This window comes from Myxocyprinus asiaticus, chromosome 32 (assembly GCF_019703515.2).
Source record: "Myxocyprinus asiaticus isolate MX2 ecotype Aquarium Trade chromosome 32, UBuf_Myxa_2, whole genome shotgun sequence".
NCBI classification, from domain to species: domain Eukaryota; kingdom Metazoa; phylum Chordata; class Actinopteri; order Cypriniformes; family Catostomidae; genus Myxocyprinus; species Myxocyprinus asiaticus.
In genome coordinates, this window is record NC_059375.1 from 43,803,764 (window position 1) to 43,824,607 (window position 20,844).

Genomic DNA, 20,844 nt, shown 5'->3' on the forward strand with positions numbered 1-20,844 from the left:
TGTGACTCTACCCTCCCTAGCAACCGGGCCAATTTGGTTGCTTAGGAGACCTGGCTGGAGTCACTCAGCACGCCCTGGGATTTGAACTAGCGAACTAGCGAACTCCAGGGGTGGTAGCCTGCGTATTTTACCACTGAACTACCCAGGCCCCCCCTAGGATTATAGTTTTGATGACTTTTTTTGGCCTCATGGGAGGTCCGGTCCTCTGGGGGCGTTTATCAGTCATAATAATCAAATCTATCGTCAAGTTCCTCTTTGCATTAAAACGTTTATCTAGACTTGGAGTATATCAGTTGGTTCTCGATTATATGGGTTGGTACGCATCTGTACCACGATTCATCTGATTTTGAAGTCTAGCGGTGCATCTGAAGTATCTGGTTTAGCAGCGTCAAATAGACAGGTGAAGTCACAACCTCAGCTAATGCACCTGCATGACTCTGTAGATGGATACGTCTCAATGGACAGAGCAGCGCGAGCGCAAAGCAGGTGCGTTTTGACTCAAAGACTGGTCTCGAGCTCTTAAACACGCATGGAGAACCAGTGAGAAGCAAGGCGCGAGAAGCGGAAACCATTTAAATTCGGCACAGAATTCTACATCACCACCCTTGAATTTCTATAGTAACACTAACTGTACTTTAGGCAGAAATAGATTGATAATAAATATCATCATATCACTACTCTATTAAATTTGTCATAGGCTACATTAGGGGAGTGAGGGAATATAATTTATTTTTGTTAAAACTTATAAATATTGGGGGCCTGGGTAGCTTAGCGAGTATTGACGCTGACTACCACCCCTGGAGTTCACGAGTTCGAATCCAGGGCGTGCTGAGTGACTCCAGCCAGGTCTCCTAAGCAACCAAATTGGCCCGGTTGCTAGGGAGGATAGAGTCACATCAGGTAACCTCCTTGTGGTCGCTATAATCTGGTTCTCGCTCTCGGTGGGGCACGTGGTGACTTGTGCGTGGATGCCGCGGTGGATGGCATGAAGCCTCCACACGCGCTGCGTCTCCGCGGTAACGCGCTTAACGAGTCACGTGATAAAATGCGCGGATTGGCGGTCTCAGACGCGGAGGCAACTGAGATTCATCATCCGCCACCCAGATTGAGGTGAGTCACTATGCCGCCACGAGGACTTAGAGTGCATTGGGAATTGGGCATTCCACATTGGGGAGAAAATATTGATATATAATTATAATTTATTATAGAATTGTGGTGGGAGGGGGGGTGATTTCCGTGAAGTGCTTCTACTGTCACAGAGCCAACAAAAGTGCAACAAAAATGAAAAGTTATTTCATTGAAACCTGTTTGAGTGTAAAGAGTCGGGTCTATAGTTTCGTTTGATATGCTGCTTTATAAAGCATTAATTCATTCATTCAATCAATCATTTTTCGCATGCCAGCGCGCTGATAAACATGATGTCCACATACGTGGACATTGGCACCGCATTTCCTCAAAAGTAGAAAAAACATGTTATTTTGAATAACTTTCAACTCTTACACATCTGTGGGTCATTTCACTTCATTTTAATACACATTTTGTTATATATATATATATATATATATATATATTATCACTGTATAATACGGTTCTGTTCATTAACATTAGTAAATGCATTCCTATATTTACTGTGCATTATCACATTGAGAATTAATGGATGCATCCAAAAACTGATAAATGTTGCTTTCAGAGGCTTTATATGGAGTTAGGATGAAAATAAGGTGCATTTCAAACTGTTCTGAGACCAGTGCAGACAGACAGCACACTGGAGGTTAAGTCGTTCACTAAATAGGGAGCAAGGGAGCATCCTATAGCTCTCTATGCAGTTAAGTGTATTCACTCCTAAAATCTGATCAAAAGTTCAGTTTCAGGCTGCAGATGATGTTTGGATCACTCAACATGTTTGACAGACATGTGACAATGATAATCAGTACATAGATTCAGAATTTATAATGTATCATTTTATTTTAACATGGTTGGCAGTGATTGGATGATGCTGGACATTACTTTGAATCTGAATTAATTATGCTAATTTCTGATGTAATGTCTGTGACATCTCAAAAACATGAATAATCAACACTCCTGGAAACATAATAAATAATTCGATGAAAAAAATCACACTTTCTATAGCTTGCCAATATTTAACATTTCACAACGTAGTCCCGCTGTCCACATATGTCGACATAAATTAGTTTTTTGCTTGTTTATTATGTTCTAATTGTTACAAATGAAAAAGGGAAATTGAAAATGCACACAGCAGTCACGCTCGGGTCTCATGAGGTCAAGTGTTCTGTTTGTTTATTCACACTAAGAAATGGGTCAAAATTATTGTCTGTGGTATTTGAAATTGAAAGTAAACTAGAATATTTCCTTTATAATAGTTAGTCAAGTCAAAACAAATTATGGTTTGTTCATCCAGGTGTTTGTTATTGTTATGTGAGTGTGAATGTAAATGCGATAAATCCTATATAATGTCTGTACGCAAATGTGCATATTTTCTAATAATAAAGTCACACATCTTTAACTGAACAACAGATCTAACATAATTTTTTTGTGATGTCTGCTGTGCAGAACTCTACTGGCTCTCGGCTGTCATGTCGGTGTGGCAGATGAACGAGCGGCCGAGAAAGTCAAAAATCTGAAACTTTCTGCCAAGTGAGTTTGTAAATTTGTATTCCTAATATTTAAACATGATTTGTATGTCTGTCCGGCTGGAAACATGAGAATATGTTTCATTGTATGTTTTGAATGTAACTACATTTACCAGTGAGACTACCAGCTTCACTAGAGTTTATGCACGTCCACCAGATAGACGAGTCGAGATCCAAACCAGCATAAACAAATGCACATTTTGTTTCGAATGGTGGAAATTCTTTCTTCATTGAGATTCCTGTTGCATTCTTTGTGGTGTCTCCTCTGCTGGTTACTAAACATGTCCTCTCATGTCAGATACGAGCTCTCCAGCAGTTATAAACCTGCACCGATGGATCTGAACCACATCAAACTGGCATCTGCTCAAGAGGCCATGGTGGACAAACTGGCTGAGAACGCTCATAATGTTTGGGCTAGAGATCGCATCCGTCAGGGCTGGACCTACGGGATACAGCAGGTGCTCAATAAATCTCATACAAAACTAATAATTTCACTGAATTAGAAAAACTAGCTTTATGGTTGTATCACCAGTATGGTATATAATATATTTGCCAAGAATGACCCGTGCGGCCCCTGCACGACTACAACTGTCATATAGATTCACACAATGCTTTACGGACTCTCGCTCTGAAACTGTTCTGAAACGGTGAGCGCGGTCTGACAAAAGCATCCAACATAGAGTTCAATACAAGTTAAGTACAAAGTTACAAAGTTTCACTAGAATCAGAATAGTAGTATTCAAGAGAGAGTAAAGTGCAACAAGACATTTATTTGTATTTTTAGTGACTGGTTAAGTGCTCATGGAGAAGATGTGTTTTTAGACATTTTTGAAGACAGAAAGTGAGTCAGCTTCATGGATGGAGTTGGGAAGGTCATTCCACCAACGTGGTACGATGAAACCGAAAGTCTGGGAAAGTGTTTTGGTGCCTCTTTGTGTTGATACAACAAGGCGCCGCTCATTAGCCGACTGCAGGCTTCAAGTGGGCGCGTAGCTCTGCATAAATTATTTTAGGTATGCAGGAGCAGACCCAGTGACTGTTCTGTATGCCAGCATCAGAGCCTTGAATTTGATACATGCATCAACTGGCAGCAGGTGAAGAGAGACAAGAAGTGGTGTAACATGCGCTCTCTCTGGTTCATTAAAGACCAGACGTGCTGCTGCCCTTCCGGCCCTGCCTGCTGGCAGGCCTTCCCCGCCTTCCACGACCTGGGAGGGAGACAAGGGGAGGGAAAAACAAAACAACAAAAAGAGGAGAGGGAAAGGCCAACGCGGAGCAACAGTGAGAGAGAGAGAGAGAGAGAGGAAAAATTTACTCGCCGGTTCCCAGACACTCCGTCGCCTGGTCCTCGATCACTCCTCCACCCTCTGGTGGACAACAGCCGCTCCTCCCTGGGCGGATCGGAGCCAGTCCTCCGACCCCTGGTGGACGGAACTCCCCTCCGCATTTCGGCGGCCGGTAGGGAACTCCTCCGCCCCTGGCAGCGGCTCTACCACTCCGGGCGGTCGGCAGTGAGCTCCTCCTCCCCTCGTGGATGGTGGCCGTTCTTCCGACCCCGCCACGTTCGTCGTCCGGTAGGGAACTCCTCCGACCCTGGCAGCGGCCCCAACCCTCCAGGCGGCCGGCATTGAGCCCATCCTCTCCTCGCAGACAGCGGCTGTTCCTCCACATCCAGGCGGCCAATAGCAACTCCTATGTCCCTCTGCAGATGGCCGCGGCTGCTCGTTTGGGGTGGATGTTAGTGGCAAGGACTCTACGACGGCGCATACCTCCTCCTTCCCAGGTTTTCAGGGTTCAATGGAAAGGAGGAGGTGGGAACTGGACGAAGCATCAAAGTAATGTTTTTAATAAACTTAAACACAAAGACACACAAACGTAAATGCATACAGGACAGCTGCCTGTAGCTCTCTCTCTCCCGAACTGCCACATCTCGTTGCACTTATTCCTCTCCTCAGCTGTTTAGCCCGATTTGGGGCCGGGTGTGCATAGTCATATTTGCTGCTACTGAGGTTGAGGTATGGGTTAGGTTAGGTTTGGGGTTAACAGTGTAACTATAGATGTAATTTAATGCAGTTACTTTGAATGTTTGCACAATGCAAAGCAACAATACATATGTACATAATAACAGGGCCCTCGTGCGTCCTGGAAAACCTGGAATTTTGCTATGCAGTTTTCCAATAATTTTGTACAAAACATGGTTACGATCGGGACTCGGAATAGGTGTCAAATACAAAAATGTTTTATTTTATTCACCCCCGGCTGCTGCATGTTGTCATAAACGAAGCCCTGTCACGTACATTCTCTGCTCATGTGCTGTCATCTCTGCTTTCCTCAGAGGAAATAGTTTAAGTGTTGATATAATGCAAAATCTGATGTTAACTACAAAAATATTTGAGTTGTAAACTTAAGACAATGAAAATGGTCGGACCACAGAGTTTTTTCAAATGAATTCACACCCGGTGGTGATAGTGTGGTGATGCGGACTTTACCACATGTAGGACCCGATGATTCTGTGATGTGGAAAACACGGATGGCAATAACGGAATTTAGTTATAAAAATGGCATTAGCTACAAAATGCGGAATGTCACGGAATGGACATCCTGTATTTGGGATGAAAATTAATATTTGAATGCACGTAGGCGCCTGGGTAGCTCAGCGAGTATTGACGCTGACTACCACCACTGGAGTCGCGAGTTCGATTCCAGGTCATGCTGAGTGACTCCAGCCAGGTCTCCTAAGCAACCAAATTGGCCCATTTGCTAGGGAGGGTAGAGTCACATGGGGTAACCTCCTTGTGGTCACGATTAGTGGATCTCGTTCTTGGTGGGGTGCGTGGTAAGTTGTGCGTGGATCGCAGAGAGTAGCATGAGCCTCCACATGCTGTGAATCTCTATCAGTTGCCTCCGCTTCTGAGACTGTCAATCCGTGCGTCTTATCACACGACTCACTGTGCATGACACCGCGGAGACTTGTGGAGGCTCATGCTACTCTCCGTGATCCACACACAACTTACCACACGCCCCATTGAGAGCAAGAAACCCTATGTGACTCTACCCTCCCTAGCAACCGGGCCAATTTGGTTGCTTAGACCTGGCTGGAGTCACTCATCACACTCTGGATTCGAACTCGCGACTCCAGGGGTGGTAGTCAGCGTCAATACCCGCTGAGCTACCCAGGCCCCCTATAAGTGATTTTAAAATCATGTTAACACACATATTGTTTATGTCGTGTGTCTATACTTTTGAAACAGTGAGTATTTTCACATTACAGATTGACCCCATTGACTTCCATTGTAACTGTCTCACTGTAACACAGATTTTAGCATTATTTTAAATAAAAATGAATCTTTTACAAAGATTTCTGCTCACAGGAAGTTCTCTCTCTCTCTGTAGGACATTAAGAGCAGGAGGAATCCTCGTCTGGTTCCTTACGCTCTTCTGGATGAGAGAACGAAGAAATCAAACAAGGACAGTCTGCGGGAAGCCGTGAGGACGTTATTGGGTTATGGCTACAATCTAGAAGCCCCCGATCAAGATCACGGTACAATAATTCTAACATGTCTAACCTCATATATTAGTGAGGGTCCAGTTCCTGAATACTGAAAAGAGTGCAACGGTCTGGTTCCGGAAGTAATAATCCCATTCATTTACTCCATAGGGGAATTGATTAGTAACGATAACTTATAAACCTTTAAAGACAGACCTACCATGAGCTACGAGGTTGTAAATCGATGGTAAATACTTCTGTTGAAGACATCTGTTTGTGTTATTTCAACTTTATTTTATAGAAATCATGTTCAATATCAGAATTCCTGAAAAACTACATTTCCCATGATCCTTAAGAGAGATCCACCAATCAGTGAATCACATCAAAAGAGCTCTGCAGCTCCGCCCACTCCCATGATGCACTGTGAATGACGCAATCGATTCGCTCTCCCTACGCTCTCAAACTATTGATATATTTGTATAGATACTCATAATCAACAAAATCAATATATTTCCATTGTTTTTAATTCGATTACATAATTTGCAATGCTTCATGGGATTGTAGTTCATTACCTCATGAAAGACAGTAAGTACACAGTCTTGTATCTTAGTCTTTTTGTCTGATTTCAGAGTTGAATCAAATGAGTGAATCAAAGTTTTTAATGCTGTGATTCACCTTGGAGCTGGTTGCTTTGGTTCATGACTTCACTATGGAAAAAATGAATGGGAAAAATCTTGTGTACATCTCATCATACATATTTTCCATCAGCCATTATGATTAGAAAGTCATGTCAGTTGTTTACTAACTAATCAATATTTCCTCCCTTGTGTCTGTTTTGTCCAGCAGATCGGTCAGACATCAATAATCTCTCCGCTGAGCGCTTCCGGATTTACAGAGCGGAGAAGACGTACAGCGTGAACGGAGGAAAGTGGTACTTTGAGTTTGAGGTGGTGACGTCGGGCGAGATGCGGGTGGGCTGGGCGAGACCTGGGTGCCTGCCGGACCAGGAGCTGGGATCAGACGAACAGGCCTTCGTCTTTGATGGATTCAAGGTGAACAGGCCGGTAAAATGAAGAAATCTTTGCCAAATATGTTTTGAATAAATCTGAAAACTAATGCGCGCGTGCTGTGTGTTAGGCTCAGCGCTGGCACCAGGGTAACGAGCACTTTGGCCGTTCGTGGCAGTGTGGTGATGTCGTGGGCTGTATGGTGGACATGAATGAACGCACTATGATGTTCACGCTCAACGGCGAAGTGCTGCTCGATGACTCAGGCTCTGAACTCGCCTTCAAAGACTTTGAGGTTTGGGAAGGTGAGTAATCAGATTAAAAAGTACTTGTTATTACATTTTTAAATGTGACTAATCAGTTCTGTGGATGGAAACACCTTGTTGATGACAGAGGACAACAGAGAATGGCCAGACTGGTTTGAACTGACAAAGTCTACGGTAACTCAGATAACCACTCTGTACAATTGTGGTGAGAAGAATATCATCTCTGAATGCTGTTCTGAGATGCGGGTTGGCGCTGTTTTGGCAGCACGAGGGGGACCTACACAATATTAGGCAGGTGCTTTTAATGTTGTGGCTGACCGGTGTATTTATAGCTGGTAAATTTGCCCAATTTAGTCAACATTGACTGGTGTGTTAAAAGACTATTTTTTGACCCTGTATGAGATGAGAGATCAGAGCTAACAGCTTTATTAAAAAACTGTAAATGTGAAAAAGATGGAGAGCTGCAGTTTACTTTTTATTTTAAAGAGAGACTAAATAAAAAGAGAAATATTAAAGATACAAGCATCCTATGAGCCCTATTTGTGGCTACATATCACTACATATCACAAGTGTGTGTGTGTTGTGCGTGTGAGTGTTTGTGTGATTGTTTGTGTTTGTTTGTTTGTGTGTGTACACATTAAAGAGAATGAAGCTGAATGACTGCAGCTAAGCAGACTTGCACCTACACAGCTGATACTGCAAACACACACACACACACACACACACACACACACACATGCACACATTTGTTCTACCAGCTGTTGTGTCTCAATTATGTCTCCTATAAAGTGTGTGTGTGTGTGTGTACGTACGTAGCAGGTAAACAGCAGGTAAATGTGCTGCTTTATCATATTGTCATTACAGTTCTCCACAAAAACACAAATAAACTGCACAAACAATACTGCAGTGAAATACACTCGAGATGAGCGCCATCTGTTGTGCTGAATCATGAACTACACTGCTGAACTCCTACACTAACTGTATGAAATATTTGTCTCTTCAAATGTACCATTCTAGAAATTACATGATTTTAACAGGAGGACATGAGCAATTGTCTGTGAGCATGTTTAGACAATAGAATAGAATAGAATAGAATAGAATAGAATAGAGAACTTATATAAGTGTTTCTTCTACTTTGGGCACTTTTAGCACTGTGGACTTCAAGGCAAAACATTTTTCACAATTTATTTATTTATTTATTTATTTATTTTTTTTTACATTTATCTACTTGCCATTTTTGAATAATTGTTATTTTTTAAAGTCCTGAAAATTCCCACCACAGTGTCATTTCCAGCACATCTCAAATTCTGTATTGTGTTGGAAATGACGCTGATGGAAATTACATTTTTAACCTTTTTCAAATAAAATGACTGAAAGTTAATTTCATAACTAACATTTTATATATACTAAATAAATGTAATAATAATCAATTAAATGATAATTTAATAAATAATAAATTAAATAATATTTTATTTTATATCTTTAATATTAAATAATATTATTAGTTAATTATTAATAATATTTAATATATTATTTAATATCTAAATTAAATAATATTGTCACACTTTTTTGTATCATTTGGCAAAATTACAGTTTTATTGGAAATGACGGCCAATAAAAAGCTATATATCCTATTATTTTTCTTTGTTTTGTCTCATATTTCATCTCAAGTACGCTCTTCACTGACATTTTTTTCACTTGGTTAACAAGTACACTAAATTTTGAACAAATGTTATTAGGGGCACAATTTATAAGAATCATTTTCACACAGTAAATATTGAAATAGTTTATATTTATTTCACTCTGTTTAGATGGTCATAGTTTTAAACATGTACTAATTTTTATAATGTATTTTCATAGTTTAATATTGACAGTCTGGGTCTGAAGACTAAAACAGTCAAATCTATAAAAGACATTTAAAAAGTACCAAAAATAAATGATAAAGGTCTGGTAAAAAAAAGTGTACAAGTCAGTTTTAATGAGACCTTCATAATGAAAATAATTTTTTTTTGTTTTAATAAAAAATCAGTCTGTGGACATGAAAGGAACAACTTTGTACGACATAAAATATAGTAATAAATACAGTCGGGTCCAAAAGTCTGTGGATTTTTTTGTTTTTTGTTTTTTATTTAAAGTTAATAAACATAAAGATTTCAGATTCTGAAATCTTCAAAACAATGGAAAGTTATGACATAACACGAAGAATAAATATTTCATATTCTTCACTGTTTCTAGGTCACTAATCAAATATAAGTAAATTAGCAAAACATATTAAGACATTCTCAAACTCATGTTACTTTTCCAATTCAACTTTTTACTCGTTTTGTTTTGCTGATGATATGTAATGATGAAAACTGTATTACATAGAAGCATTTTCACAAGAGTGTTCAATAATCAATACACAAACTGCAGTACTATGTAGACTGGATTATAAAAGATGTTCTAAAGGTGTTTTTCTGCTGTATTTCAGGTTTCATCCCCGTGTGTAGTCTGGGCGTGTGTCAGGTCGGGCGTATGAACTTCGGTAAGGACGTGAGCACTCTGAAGTATTTCACCATCTGCGGTCTGCAAGAGGGGTACGAACCCTTCGCCGTCAACATGAACCGAGAGCTGACCATGTGGATCAGTAAACGACTGCCGCAGTTTATTCCCGTGCCACCCAACCACGAGCACATAGAGGTCAGAGGTCACACGACACGTTTCCTTTGAGATGAGCAGCACAGTACGGGATGTTTACATGATATTGTGTGTTACAGGTCACACGGATCGATGGGACAGTGGAGAGCCCTCCGTGCCTAAAGGTCACCCAGAGGTCATTCGGGTCACAGAACAGCAGCACAGACATCATGTTCTTTCGACTGAGCATGCCCATCGAGTGCTCAGAGGCGTTCGTCAGATCTCCCAGCGGGATGTTAGCGACCAACGGCAGTTTCTTCTCTCCAAAGAAGGATCTGGATGATTTTGAGACGGTGTCAGACTTTGAGGTTCTGATGAAGAGTTCACACAGTCACATGAGTGCAAACGGGCCGGAGAGAGAACGAGACGAATTCAACAACCATAAAGATCATAATCAAGAGAAACCATCGAAAATCAAACAAAGGTGTTTTAGAAACATAGACTGCTCACTTGACTTTCAATCACTTTAAAGGAATAGTTCACCAAATAAGATGTTAAACAAGAATGTTAGCATCAGTCACCATTCACTTTCATTGTATAGAAAAAAAGATGCAAAGTGAATGGAGACTGAGGCTAACATTCTGCTAAACATCTTCTTTTGTGTTCCACTGAAGAACCAAAGTCATATGAGTTTTGATTTTAGATTTCGTGGCACTTTTTCTTGATTATTGCAGCCCAAAATGAATTTGCTGCAGTTTTTTGCATTTGTGTAATTTGTGTCAGTGACAGTATACATACCTAACCTTAACCTGTAAATAGTTTAGTGCATAATAACTGAATATGCAGTTAGCAAGGACAAAATTATTAATACACACAAAAAGACCATACATTTAAGAGGTGAATCCTGTGATATTTCTAATATATCAAAGGAAGACCTTTAATTTATTTTTAATTAAAAATTTCTGCCTTAGACGATGCAAGTAAACTTGTTTTGTGGTGAACATGTTTCATATGTTTTTCTCTCTCTATATATGTTTGTTTGTTTGTTTAGGTTCATGTTGAAGAGAACGAAGCCAGACATGAACAGCAGTAACTCCAGCGCTCGTTTATCAGAGGAAGTTTTGGCTGATGAGAGAGATGATTGTGAGAATCTCATACAAACATCAACGGTGAGAGAATCCAACACTAAAAAGGTGAAATGTGTGTTTTCTGCGGCTCAAACAAAGTTGCCAATTAAGTATTTTTCAAGCCAGTTTCCCCAAACACTTCTACACCCTTTCCCCTTTCTGCCATTGGTGAGACAAACAGATAGTCCCGCCCAAACTCACTCCATTGGTTGAATCATTGTTAACATTTTGAGCTGCTAAAACAAACAGAGAAATGTTTTGAAAGTTTCACAGAGCCACAGTGTTTAACCAATGGATTACTGAAAGTTGCCTCTGGATTTTAAGCTGGGATGCAAAAGTATTTTTATGGGCAAAAAATAGCACACTTCACCTTTAAATATCACAAGAAACCAAAACATCCATTGTCGTGACTTCCTCCCCCTCTGTGAAAGATCACTCTCAAAGTCTTTGGTTTTGATGCCAGAAGATAGACTTTATTATCAGAGATAAAAAAGCTGAGTTGCTCTGCAGAGCAACTCCAGCAACTGGGTTTCTTCCTGCTTATATATGATCTACCAAGTCGTGGCTAATACATGTCACTATTATCTATCATTTTGTTCTGTGACTCAATTTACCATATGTGAGCAGTTTACAATATGTGAGCACATTCCATTCCTACACAGGCCTCTACACAGACACACACAGTAAGATACATGCTTGACCATCAGAAATAATTGTAGAATAAAATGGCTATATTTACATTGATTATACTTGATTAATTTATATTCAACTTGATAAAAATATTCCACACCATTCAAACTTAGCAGTGGCAAACTAATGTCAAATGTCACCAGTGTTGTCTGTGAACTGAACTTTGAATCTTTCTCTGTCTGTTTGTGTGTCAGTATTTCTACTCGGTGAGGATATTCCCTGGTCAGGAGCCGTCCAGCGTTTGGGTCGGGTGGGTGACCTCTGACTTTCATCAGCACGATCCAGCCTTTGAACTCAACATGGTCAGAGTAGTCACCGTTACCCTGGGAGACGAGAAGGGCAAAGTTCATGAGAGGTCAGTGACGCAACAGTGAAAATAGTTTATGCAGTTTTTGAATAGAATAGAATAGGATAGAAAAAAATTGAAATATAGCTGCAAGCAGCGATGACGGGCCCAAACACCATGGGTCCATTTCCACCCGGTGGCTTTCATAAAACAATGCAAGGTGGACACATGCATTTGGCATTTGACATTATTCTAAACAATTTTGAAGCAATTTGGGTAAATATAAGAGGACTATTTTAAAGTCTGTTATAAGAGCCACACTTCCTGCTGCCAGATGGTGACACTATGGCCGTGACCCAAAATTGTTACATCCATGTGATTAGCCCCAAAGACTAAACATACAGCTAAATTTTGATCTATATCACACATTGCACACAGAAGATACGAGAGACTTCCTGTTTCCTATTTTTTGCCATTAATTTAATGCCTCGCCACGGCATCACCGTTCGATATATCAAAAATCTGTTCACAATTTAGCATCTTCAATGTATTTGCATAATATTGTCTTAATGTGGTGACAGTGAATCCCCTAGGAGGAGTATTGAAAAGTTTAGGGCCTGCAATTTTCAAAAAATGCACATTCAATCCAAAATGGCTGACTTCCCGTTGGGTGGAGCTAATGACTGCAATTTTGAAAGTTGTCTGGCTTGATGAGAACAAAATATGTAGCAAGTCTGGTGACCGTAAAAGAAACTAACCCCACACTTTTGTCAAAAAGTGGTGCTACAGAGCTCCCCAGCCACGCCCATGTGTTAACTTTTTCCTAGGCCTAATGGCCGACAACTCTGATGTGTGTGCAAAATATCATGAAAATTCAAGCATGCCGAGTACCTCAAAAACATGTGAATATACATAAAAAGGAATAATGACATTTAATGTGTTGCCATGGCAACAATATTTAAGATATCAAGAATCCCTTCAGAATTTTAAATCTGCACTGTCTTGACATTATTCTAAAAAATGTGAAGCAATTCAGGTAAAAATAAGAGGGATATTTCAAAGTCTGTTAAACATGCCGCACTTCCTTCCGCCAGTTGGTGGCGCTATGAACGTGACCCACAATAGCCACATCACTGTGATCAGGCCGCAAGGCCAAACATTTGGCTCAATTTGGATGTAAATCACACGGTGCACGCAGAAGATATGAGACACTTCCTTTTTCTCATTTTTTTATATTAATTTGTGTCACCCTGGCAACACCGTTCAGTATATCAAAAATCTGTTCGCAATTTAGCATGGTCAACGTCTTGGCATGATGTTGCCCACTTTCAGTGCTTGGGCTCTAAAAAAATAGATTAGAATAAAGTAGAATAGGACAGAATAGAATCGGTCAGAAACGAATAGGTCAGAATATAGCAAAATAAAATATATTGAATAGTACAGAATAGAATAGAATTTTAAAGAGATTAAAATAGAATAAAATTGTATAGAATAGAATAGAATAACATAACACTGAATTAAATTGAATCGAATAGAATAGAACAGGACAGAATAAAATACATTTGAACAGAGCAGAATAGGACAGAATTTAATAAAAAAGAATAGAATAGGACAGAATAGAATTTAATAGAATAGAATGGAATTGAATAGGACAGGATAGAGTAGAATAAAATTTAATTGAATAGAATAAAGTAGAATTTAATTGAACAGAATAGAATAGGACAGAATAAAATAAAATAGAAAATAATAGAATAGAATAGGACAGGATAGAGTAGAATAAAATTTAATTGAATAGAATAAAGTAGAATTTAATTGAACAGAATAGAATAGGACAGAATAAAATAAAATAGAAAATAATAGAATAGAATAGGGCAGAATATAATACAGTAGAATAGGAAAGAATAGGATAGAATAGATTGGAACTGAATAGAATATGGCAGAATAAAATTTAATAGGACAGAAAAGAAAATAATAAAATAGAATTGAATAGAATTGAATAGGACAGAATATAATAAAATAGAATTGAATAGAATACAATATAACAGAATAGAATAGAATCTTTATTGCCCCATATCAAGCCGGGTCATTGGAAGTTTTGCTAGGAATAATTCAAGATAAGTAAACAGTCAGTAATAAATGAGACAACAATAGAACACAAATGAAAAAAAAAAAGAATCAAGTAAACATTCAGAAATTGAGAAAGTCATGAAATATAACATAATACTACTTGGTCTTCACTGTATAGTATGATCATCAAACATTGATATTTTTAAAGCTATTAAAGTCATCCAGTCGAAAGCAGTGATTGGTTTTGTGTTCTTTTTGTTGTTTGATTAATATTAACAACAGACAGGCTGCATTTAAACTTTTAAAACTCTATTTAAAAAAAAAAGGCTGATATTTTGATACAAATCTGCTTTTTATCCCACTGTTTACATTCACTTTAGACATAAATGCCAAGACGGGCATTTTCACAGAATTTTAAAGTGTATTTCACGTTAGGCACATTTCCGTGAGCGCACACACATAAGTCTCCTGTCAGTCAGTAAAACAGCATGTGAAAGCTGAAATTAGGAAATAAAAAGTGATCTTTAAGATTCTCATTAATGGTGTAGTTTATCAATCTACTCTCTTTCCCTTTTGAACTATTCACGAGATCAACCAGTGGTTGTCTTGTGATCAGTGTAATATAGAATATGCCATTTCACTCTTTAATTAAGTACAGGAGATGTTTTGCCTTCAGTTACAGTGTGTGTTTGTGTTGTTTTTCAGTATTAAACGCAGTAACTGCTACATGGTTTGGGGGGGTGAGAGCAGCAGTCCCAGTCAGGGTCGCAATAATAACGGACTGGAAATCGGATGTTTGGTGGATACAGCCAACGGCCTCCTCACGTTCACATCCAATGGCAAAGAGCTTAGTACATACTATCAGGTAACAAGTATTCATACTTCTGCTGTAATGGAGTGAATTCACTCAGTCTGATCATCATCTCTGTCAATCTATCTGTGCAGGTGGAGCCCAGCACGAAACTTTTCCCCGCAGTGTTTGCACAGGCCACAAGTCCAAACGTCTTCCAGTTCGAACTGGGACGCATCAAGGTGAGTTCGTTGAAGCTATTTTTATTTTTGTGCCGGTAGCACAAACAGAGCGAATGTGACGTAAGTTAAGCTCTCTCTGCCCCTGAGATAAAGTATGCAAAGATTACTTTATGTGTGTGTCTATGTGTAGAGCGTGATGCCTCTTTCCGCTGGGCTGTTTAAAAGCGAGCGGAAGAACGCCATCCCTCAGTGTCCGCCGCGGTTACATGTGCAGTTCCTCACGCCTGTGTTATGGAGTCGTGTGCCCAATCAGTTCCTGAGGTCAGAGGTCACCAGGGTCAGTGAGAGACTCGGCTGGATGGTTCAGAGTTCAGAACCCCTGCAGTTCATGACCTTACATATACCTGAAGAGAACAGGTAAATCACACAAACATTTACTTACTTTAGCTATCCTAATAAGGACATACTGTCTTTTATTTTTTTATATGAAGCTAATTATAATGACAACAGACTAAACCAAACCCTAAAAGAACCCTTTAAGCAAACATTATTAACTTTATCTTGAAGTTAGGAAGACATTTTGTTGTCATTTGAGAAGAAAAGCATGAAAAAGGAAATGACATCACAGAGATGACCCCTGTCCTATCAGATAGTTTGACGTTTTCATGACACAGCAAGGTTTGTTCAGGTTGTCAAATGGTGAAACACACCAAACGTCATGATATTTATTATTAAAAGTTCTTGAAAAATATATTTTAACTTGATAAATGTTAAAAAAAAAAATTAAAAAAAAAAAACACAATATAAAATACTGTATATTCAAGTCAGATCTATTATTACTATTCACTGGATGGTTTCACCACTTGATATTTTGATTCATTAAATCAAAACATTATTTTTAAATGTTTTAATTTTTCTAAAATAATGATTTAAAAGACTCTAAAATATATTCAAGAAAAATATATTATTACTTTTCACTTGGTAGCTACACCACTTGACATTTTTTGAGTCATTAAATAAAAACTTTGGTTAAATGTTTAATTTTTTAAAAATAATGATTTCAGATATACTCAAATATATTCAAGGAAAATACAGTATATTATTGCTGTTTTATTACTATTAGTTTGATGGATACACAACTTGAATTTTTTTAGTTATTAAATCAAAACCTTTAGTTAAATGTTTAATTGTTTTTCTTTTTTTAGATTTGTGAATGATTTTGCTTTGTCATCATTATCTCGGACATTCTTATTTGTCATTGACTTTTTGTTGTCTTTATACCCTGTCAGGTCGCTGGATATTCTTGAGTTGACGGAGCAGCAAGACCTGCTGAAGTTTCACTATCACACGCTGCGTTTATATTCTGCGATCTGTGCTTTGGGGAACAACCGCGTTGCTCACGCACTCTGCAGTCACGTAGATGAGGCGCAGCTGCTGTACGCCATCCAGAACAAATACATGCCGGGCCTTCTGCGCACTGGATACTACGACCTGCTCATCGACATCCACCTGAGCGGTTACGCCACGGCCAGGCTCATGATGAACTCTGAGTACATCGTTCCCATGACGCCTGAGACCAAAAGCATCACGCTGTTTCCCAACGAGAAGAAGAAACACGGGCTGCCCGGAATCGGACTGAGTACATCACTACAACCGCGCATGCGCTTTTCATCCCCAAGCTTTGTGGGGGCTGTTGGTGGTAACCACGGCAGCGGTGCGGTCGCCGGGGGTGACTGTTTCCAGTACAGCCCGGAGTTTCCGTTGGAGACGCTGAAGAGTCGCACGATGGAGATGCTGACGGAAGCGGTGCGCGAGGGTAGTCTACATGTGCGTGATCCTGTAGGTGGCAGCACTGAGTTCCTGTTTGTTCCACTCATAAAACTCTTCTACACACTTCTTATCATGGGCATCTTTCATAACGGAGATCTGAAGACCATCCTGCAGCTGATCGAGCCCAGCGTGTTTTCTCAGGACTCTGGGGCTGAGAGCGGCCCCGGGACCCCAGAGGCAGAGGAGAGCTGTGGGCGGGGCCGATTAGAGGAGGGCGGAGCCGACGAACACAGTCTGAGAGGAAAGATGCCCAAAGAAGGACTGTTACAGATGAAACTTCCTGAACCTGTCAAACTTCAGGTTTGCTTATTCTGTAGACTGGAGTCATGCAAAATTCTGTGAATGTTTGAGGGTGTATCTTATGAAACTTGCCAGAAACATGTCCAGGACTTATTTAATTCCAAAATAAAAAGAAATAAGAAGTTATATTTAATATAATAAATATAAATTTATTTATTTTTTTTTTTTTTTGCATTGTTACAATATTTTCATTACAATTAAACATATTTCTGCCCATATTCTCACTTAAGTATGGAGTCCCTTAAAGGACAAGGCAGGATTTTTTTTTTTCGGAAATAATTTGGCGCTCCCTAGCAATAGTTTGCAATCCCTCGCAATAAGTTCTGCGTGCCCTCGCAATAGTTTGCGTTCCCTCGCAATAAGTTTTGCGTTCCCTCCCAATAGTTTGTGTGACCTCAGAAAAGTTTGCATTCCTTCGCAATAAGTTTTGCATGCCCTCGCAATAGTTTGCGTTCCCTCGCAATAAGTTTTGCGTTCCCTCTGAATAGTTTGCGTTCCCTCACAATAGTTTTGCATGCCCTCGCAATAGTTTTGTGTTCCCTCGCAATAGTTTTGCGTGCCCTCCCAAAATTTTTATCCCCCTTTAGAAAAGTTTGTGTTCCCTCGCAATAGTTTTGAATTCCCTCACGTTAAGTTTTTCATGCCCTTGCAATAGTTTGTATTCCCTTGCAAAATTTTGTTTCCTTGCAATAGTTTTGCATTCCCTCACCATAGTTTGCGTTCCCCCACAATATGTTTTGCATACCCTCGCAATAGTTTGTGTTCCCTTGCAATAAGTTTTGCCTGCCCTTGCAATAGTTTGCGTGCCCTCAAAATATGTTTGCATTCCCTTGCAAAATTTTGTGTTCCCTTGCAATAGTTTTGCATTCCCTTGCAATAAGTTTTGTGTGCCCTTGCAATAGTTTGTGTTTCCTTGCATTAGTTTTGCATTCCCTCAATATAGTTTGCGTTCTCTCGCAATATGTTCTGCATACCCTCACAATAGTTTTCCATTCTCTTGCAATAAGATTTGCATTCCCTCACATTAAATTAACCATGGTTTTACTACAGTAACCATATTTTAACTATGATATTCATAGTGAAACCAAAGTGATAATACAGGAAAACTAAAACTGTGGTAATAGAAATCATAATTTTGTGGATATTATGGTTTCACTATACAAATACCATAGTTTAAATATGGTTTTACTATGGTAATATTGTAGATTGTAGTAACCATAGTTTTTGGCATAAATCATTATTCTATAGTAATGTTGTAGTAACCATGATTGTTGTTGGCTAACAATGTTTTTTTGTTTTTTTGGCGGAAACCATGGTTTTAATACAGTATTCTGTATCCATATAGTAACCTTGGTTTTACTGTAGATTAACAATGGTAATTCTTGTGGTTAATATGGTGTTACTATTTGTAGTAAAACCATAATAACCACAAAATTATGATTTTTATTACCATAGTTTTCATTTTCCTGTATTATTACTATGCAAGGTCACGCAAAACTTTTTCAGAAGAAAAAATTCCTTCCCTGTCCTCTAAGGGCGTCCATACTTTTGTAATGCGAAAAATAATTATTTAAATTTTAAAATATATATCAGGGCAGTAGTTGTTGTACTGCCTTAACTGAAATTAACTGATTACTATGGAGGACCAAAGCTTTCTTTATTAATCATAAATTAATAAATAAATAAATATGTTTTCAAAGAAGAAATGTACAAAAGTGAAAAAAATTTACATAGAAATACATTTTCAAATCTGACATAAATTAGGTTGTTTTTTCTTTGTTTCTTTATGTAGTATTGTATTTATTTACTGTATTCATTTATTTATTTACACATTTATTTCTGTATTTCTTTAATGAGGAGGCATGTGTATCTACTGCAAGCAGAGCTCATTTAGTGTATGTAAGATTTGAAAATGTATTTCTATGTACACTTTAATTTTTTACATTTCTTCTTTGCAAATATATATATATATATATATTTTTAACACAGGCAGCTTTGGTCCTCCATATATAAAACTCTATATTAAACATCCGTACACATGATGGTAATTAGAATTTGGGTGGAAATGTGTTTAATTTGAAAACAATGTCACGATATAAAAATCTTAATCTATACATACAGTATACTGCTTTCACATTACTGTTATACTACTTTTTTTGTGTGGATATTAGGGTGAAATATGACCCTGGACATGTTTCCATGCGTTTCACTTATTACAGATCTCTAAATTACTGATGTGAAATTCTCTCTCTGTTTCATCAGATGTGTCACCTGCTTCAGTATCTATGTGACTGTCAGGTGCGTCATCGTATCGAGGCAGTGGTCGCGTTCTCTGATGACTTTGTGGCGAATCTTCAGGATAATCAGCGTTTCCGCTATAATGAAGTGATGCAGGCGTTAAACATGTCAGCCGCGCTCACTGCACGCAAAACCAAAGAGTTTCGCTCGCCGCCACAGGAACAGGTCAGCTGCCATTCAGGGTCAAAAGACTGAGAGCACATTGAAAATCTATTTCAAATTGAACCCTTAAATATACTGCAAGTTTCAGGATTTTGAAAAATGCAAACAAAGAAAAGTTGTATATGAATTATCTCATATTCTGCACTACTTCTAGATCACTAATTAAATGCAAGCGCAAATATAATCTACAGTCTTTCTATGGAACATTAAAGTTATTTGTCAGCGACCCCAATCCAGTTGAATCAATTTCTGTGTGTGTCTGTGTTTCAGATCAACATGCTGCTGAATTTTAAGGATGAGAAGCAGGATTGTCCGTGTCCTGTAGACATCAGAGAACAACTGCTGGAGTTTCATGAAGATCTCATGACTCATTGTGGTACACTTCCTCTCTGTGTTTTTATTTTTTATTTGAGAATCATTCAGGACTCACAAAGAACATTTGCTATTCCATATTTCAGCAGATAAAGATGTTTTTGATGATGTTACTGTGTCTCTGTGTGTGTTCAGGCATTGAGGCAGATGATGATAAATCAGATGACAGTGATTTCACCATCAGAGGTCGTCTGATGTCACTGGTGGAGAAGGTGACGTACCTGAAGAAGAAAATGGCTGATTTACCAAAGAAAAAGAAACTGAAGAAGCCGAGTGCGTGTAAACTACATCCTGCAGCTCTCTGCCGCTCAGACGAAATGATAAAAGACTCCAGTGTTCAATAAATGCTTACCTATTGTCTGTGTTTCTGATGTTGTGTAGGCACTCTGCAGCAGCTGATATCGGAGACGATGGTCCGGTGGGCTCAGGAATCAGTCATCGAGGACCCTGAGCTTGTTCGTGCGATGTTTGTGTTACTTCACCGTCAGTACGATGGTATCGGTGGACAGGTGCGAGCGCTGCCTAAAACTTACACCATCAACGCCGTGTCTGTGGAGGACACCATTAACCTGCTGGCGTCTCTGGGTCAGATCAGATCGCTGCTCAGCGTCAGGATGGGTCGAGAGGAAGAGAAACTCATGATTCACGGACTCAGGTGATGCACCATGACATTCACACATGTGCCCCCATTGTAAATGGGTCATTCTTTAATT

The 20,844-nt window shown here is 39.1% G+C and overlaps 1 protein-coding gene across 1 annotated transcript in view; it reads left to right on the top strand.

The window, feature by feature from the left end:
• ryr2a (ryanodine receptor 2a (cardiac)) overlaps positions 1-20,844 on the top strand; it is a 207,180-nt gene that overhangs the window by 98,844 nt on the left and 87,492 nt on the right. The window contains exons 24-40 of the mRNA XM_051667848.1: positions 2,572-2,655; positions 2,950-3,109; positions 6,045-6,192; positions 6,985-7,190; positions 7,276-7,450; positions 9,882-10,090; positions 10,168-10,511; positions 11,079-11,196; positions 12,039-12,199; positions 14,903-15,062; positions 15,143-15,229; positions 15,360-15,586; positions 16,459-17,299; positions 19,562-19,762; positions 20,030-20,135; positions 20,267-20,404; positions 20,513-20,786. Coding sequence (XP_051523808.1) covers positions 2,572-2,655; positions 2,950-3,109; positions 6,045-6,192; positions 6,985-7,190; positions 7,276-7,450; positions 9,882-10,090; positions 10,168-10,511; positions 11,079-11,196; positions 12,039-12,199; positions 14,903-15,062; positions 15,143-15,229; positions 15,360-15,586; positions 16,459-17,299; positions 19,562-19,762; positions 20,030-20,135; positions 20,267-20,404; positions 20,513-20,786 — 3,639 coding nt within the window. The remainder of the gene's footprint in view (positions 1-2,571; positions 2,656-2,949; positions 3,110-6,044; positions 6,193-6,984; positions 7,191-7,275; positions 7,451-9,881; positions 10,091-10,167; positions 10,512-11,078; positions 11,197-12,038; positions 12,200-14,902; positions 15,063-15,142; positions 15,230-15,359; positions 15,587-16,458; positions 17,300-19,561; positions 19,763-20,029; positions 20,136-20,266; positions 20,405-20,512; positions 20,787-20,844) is intronic.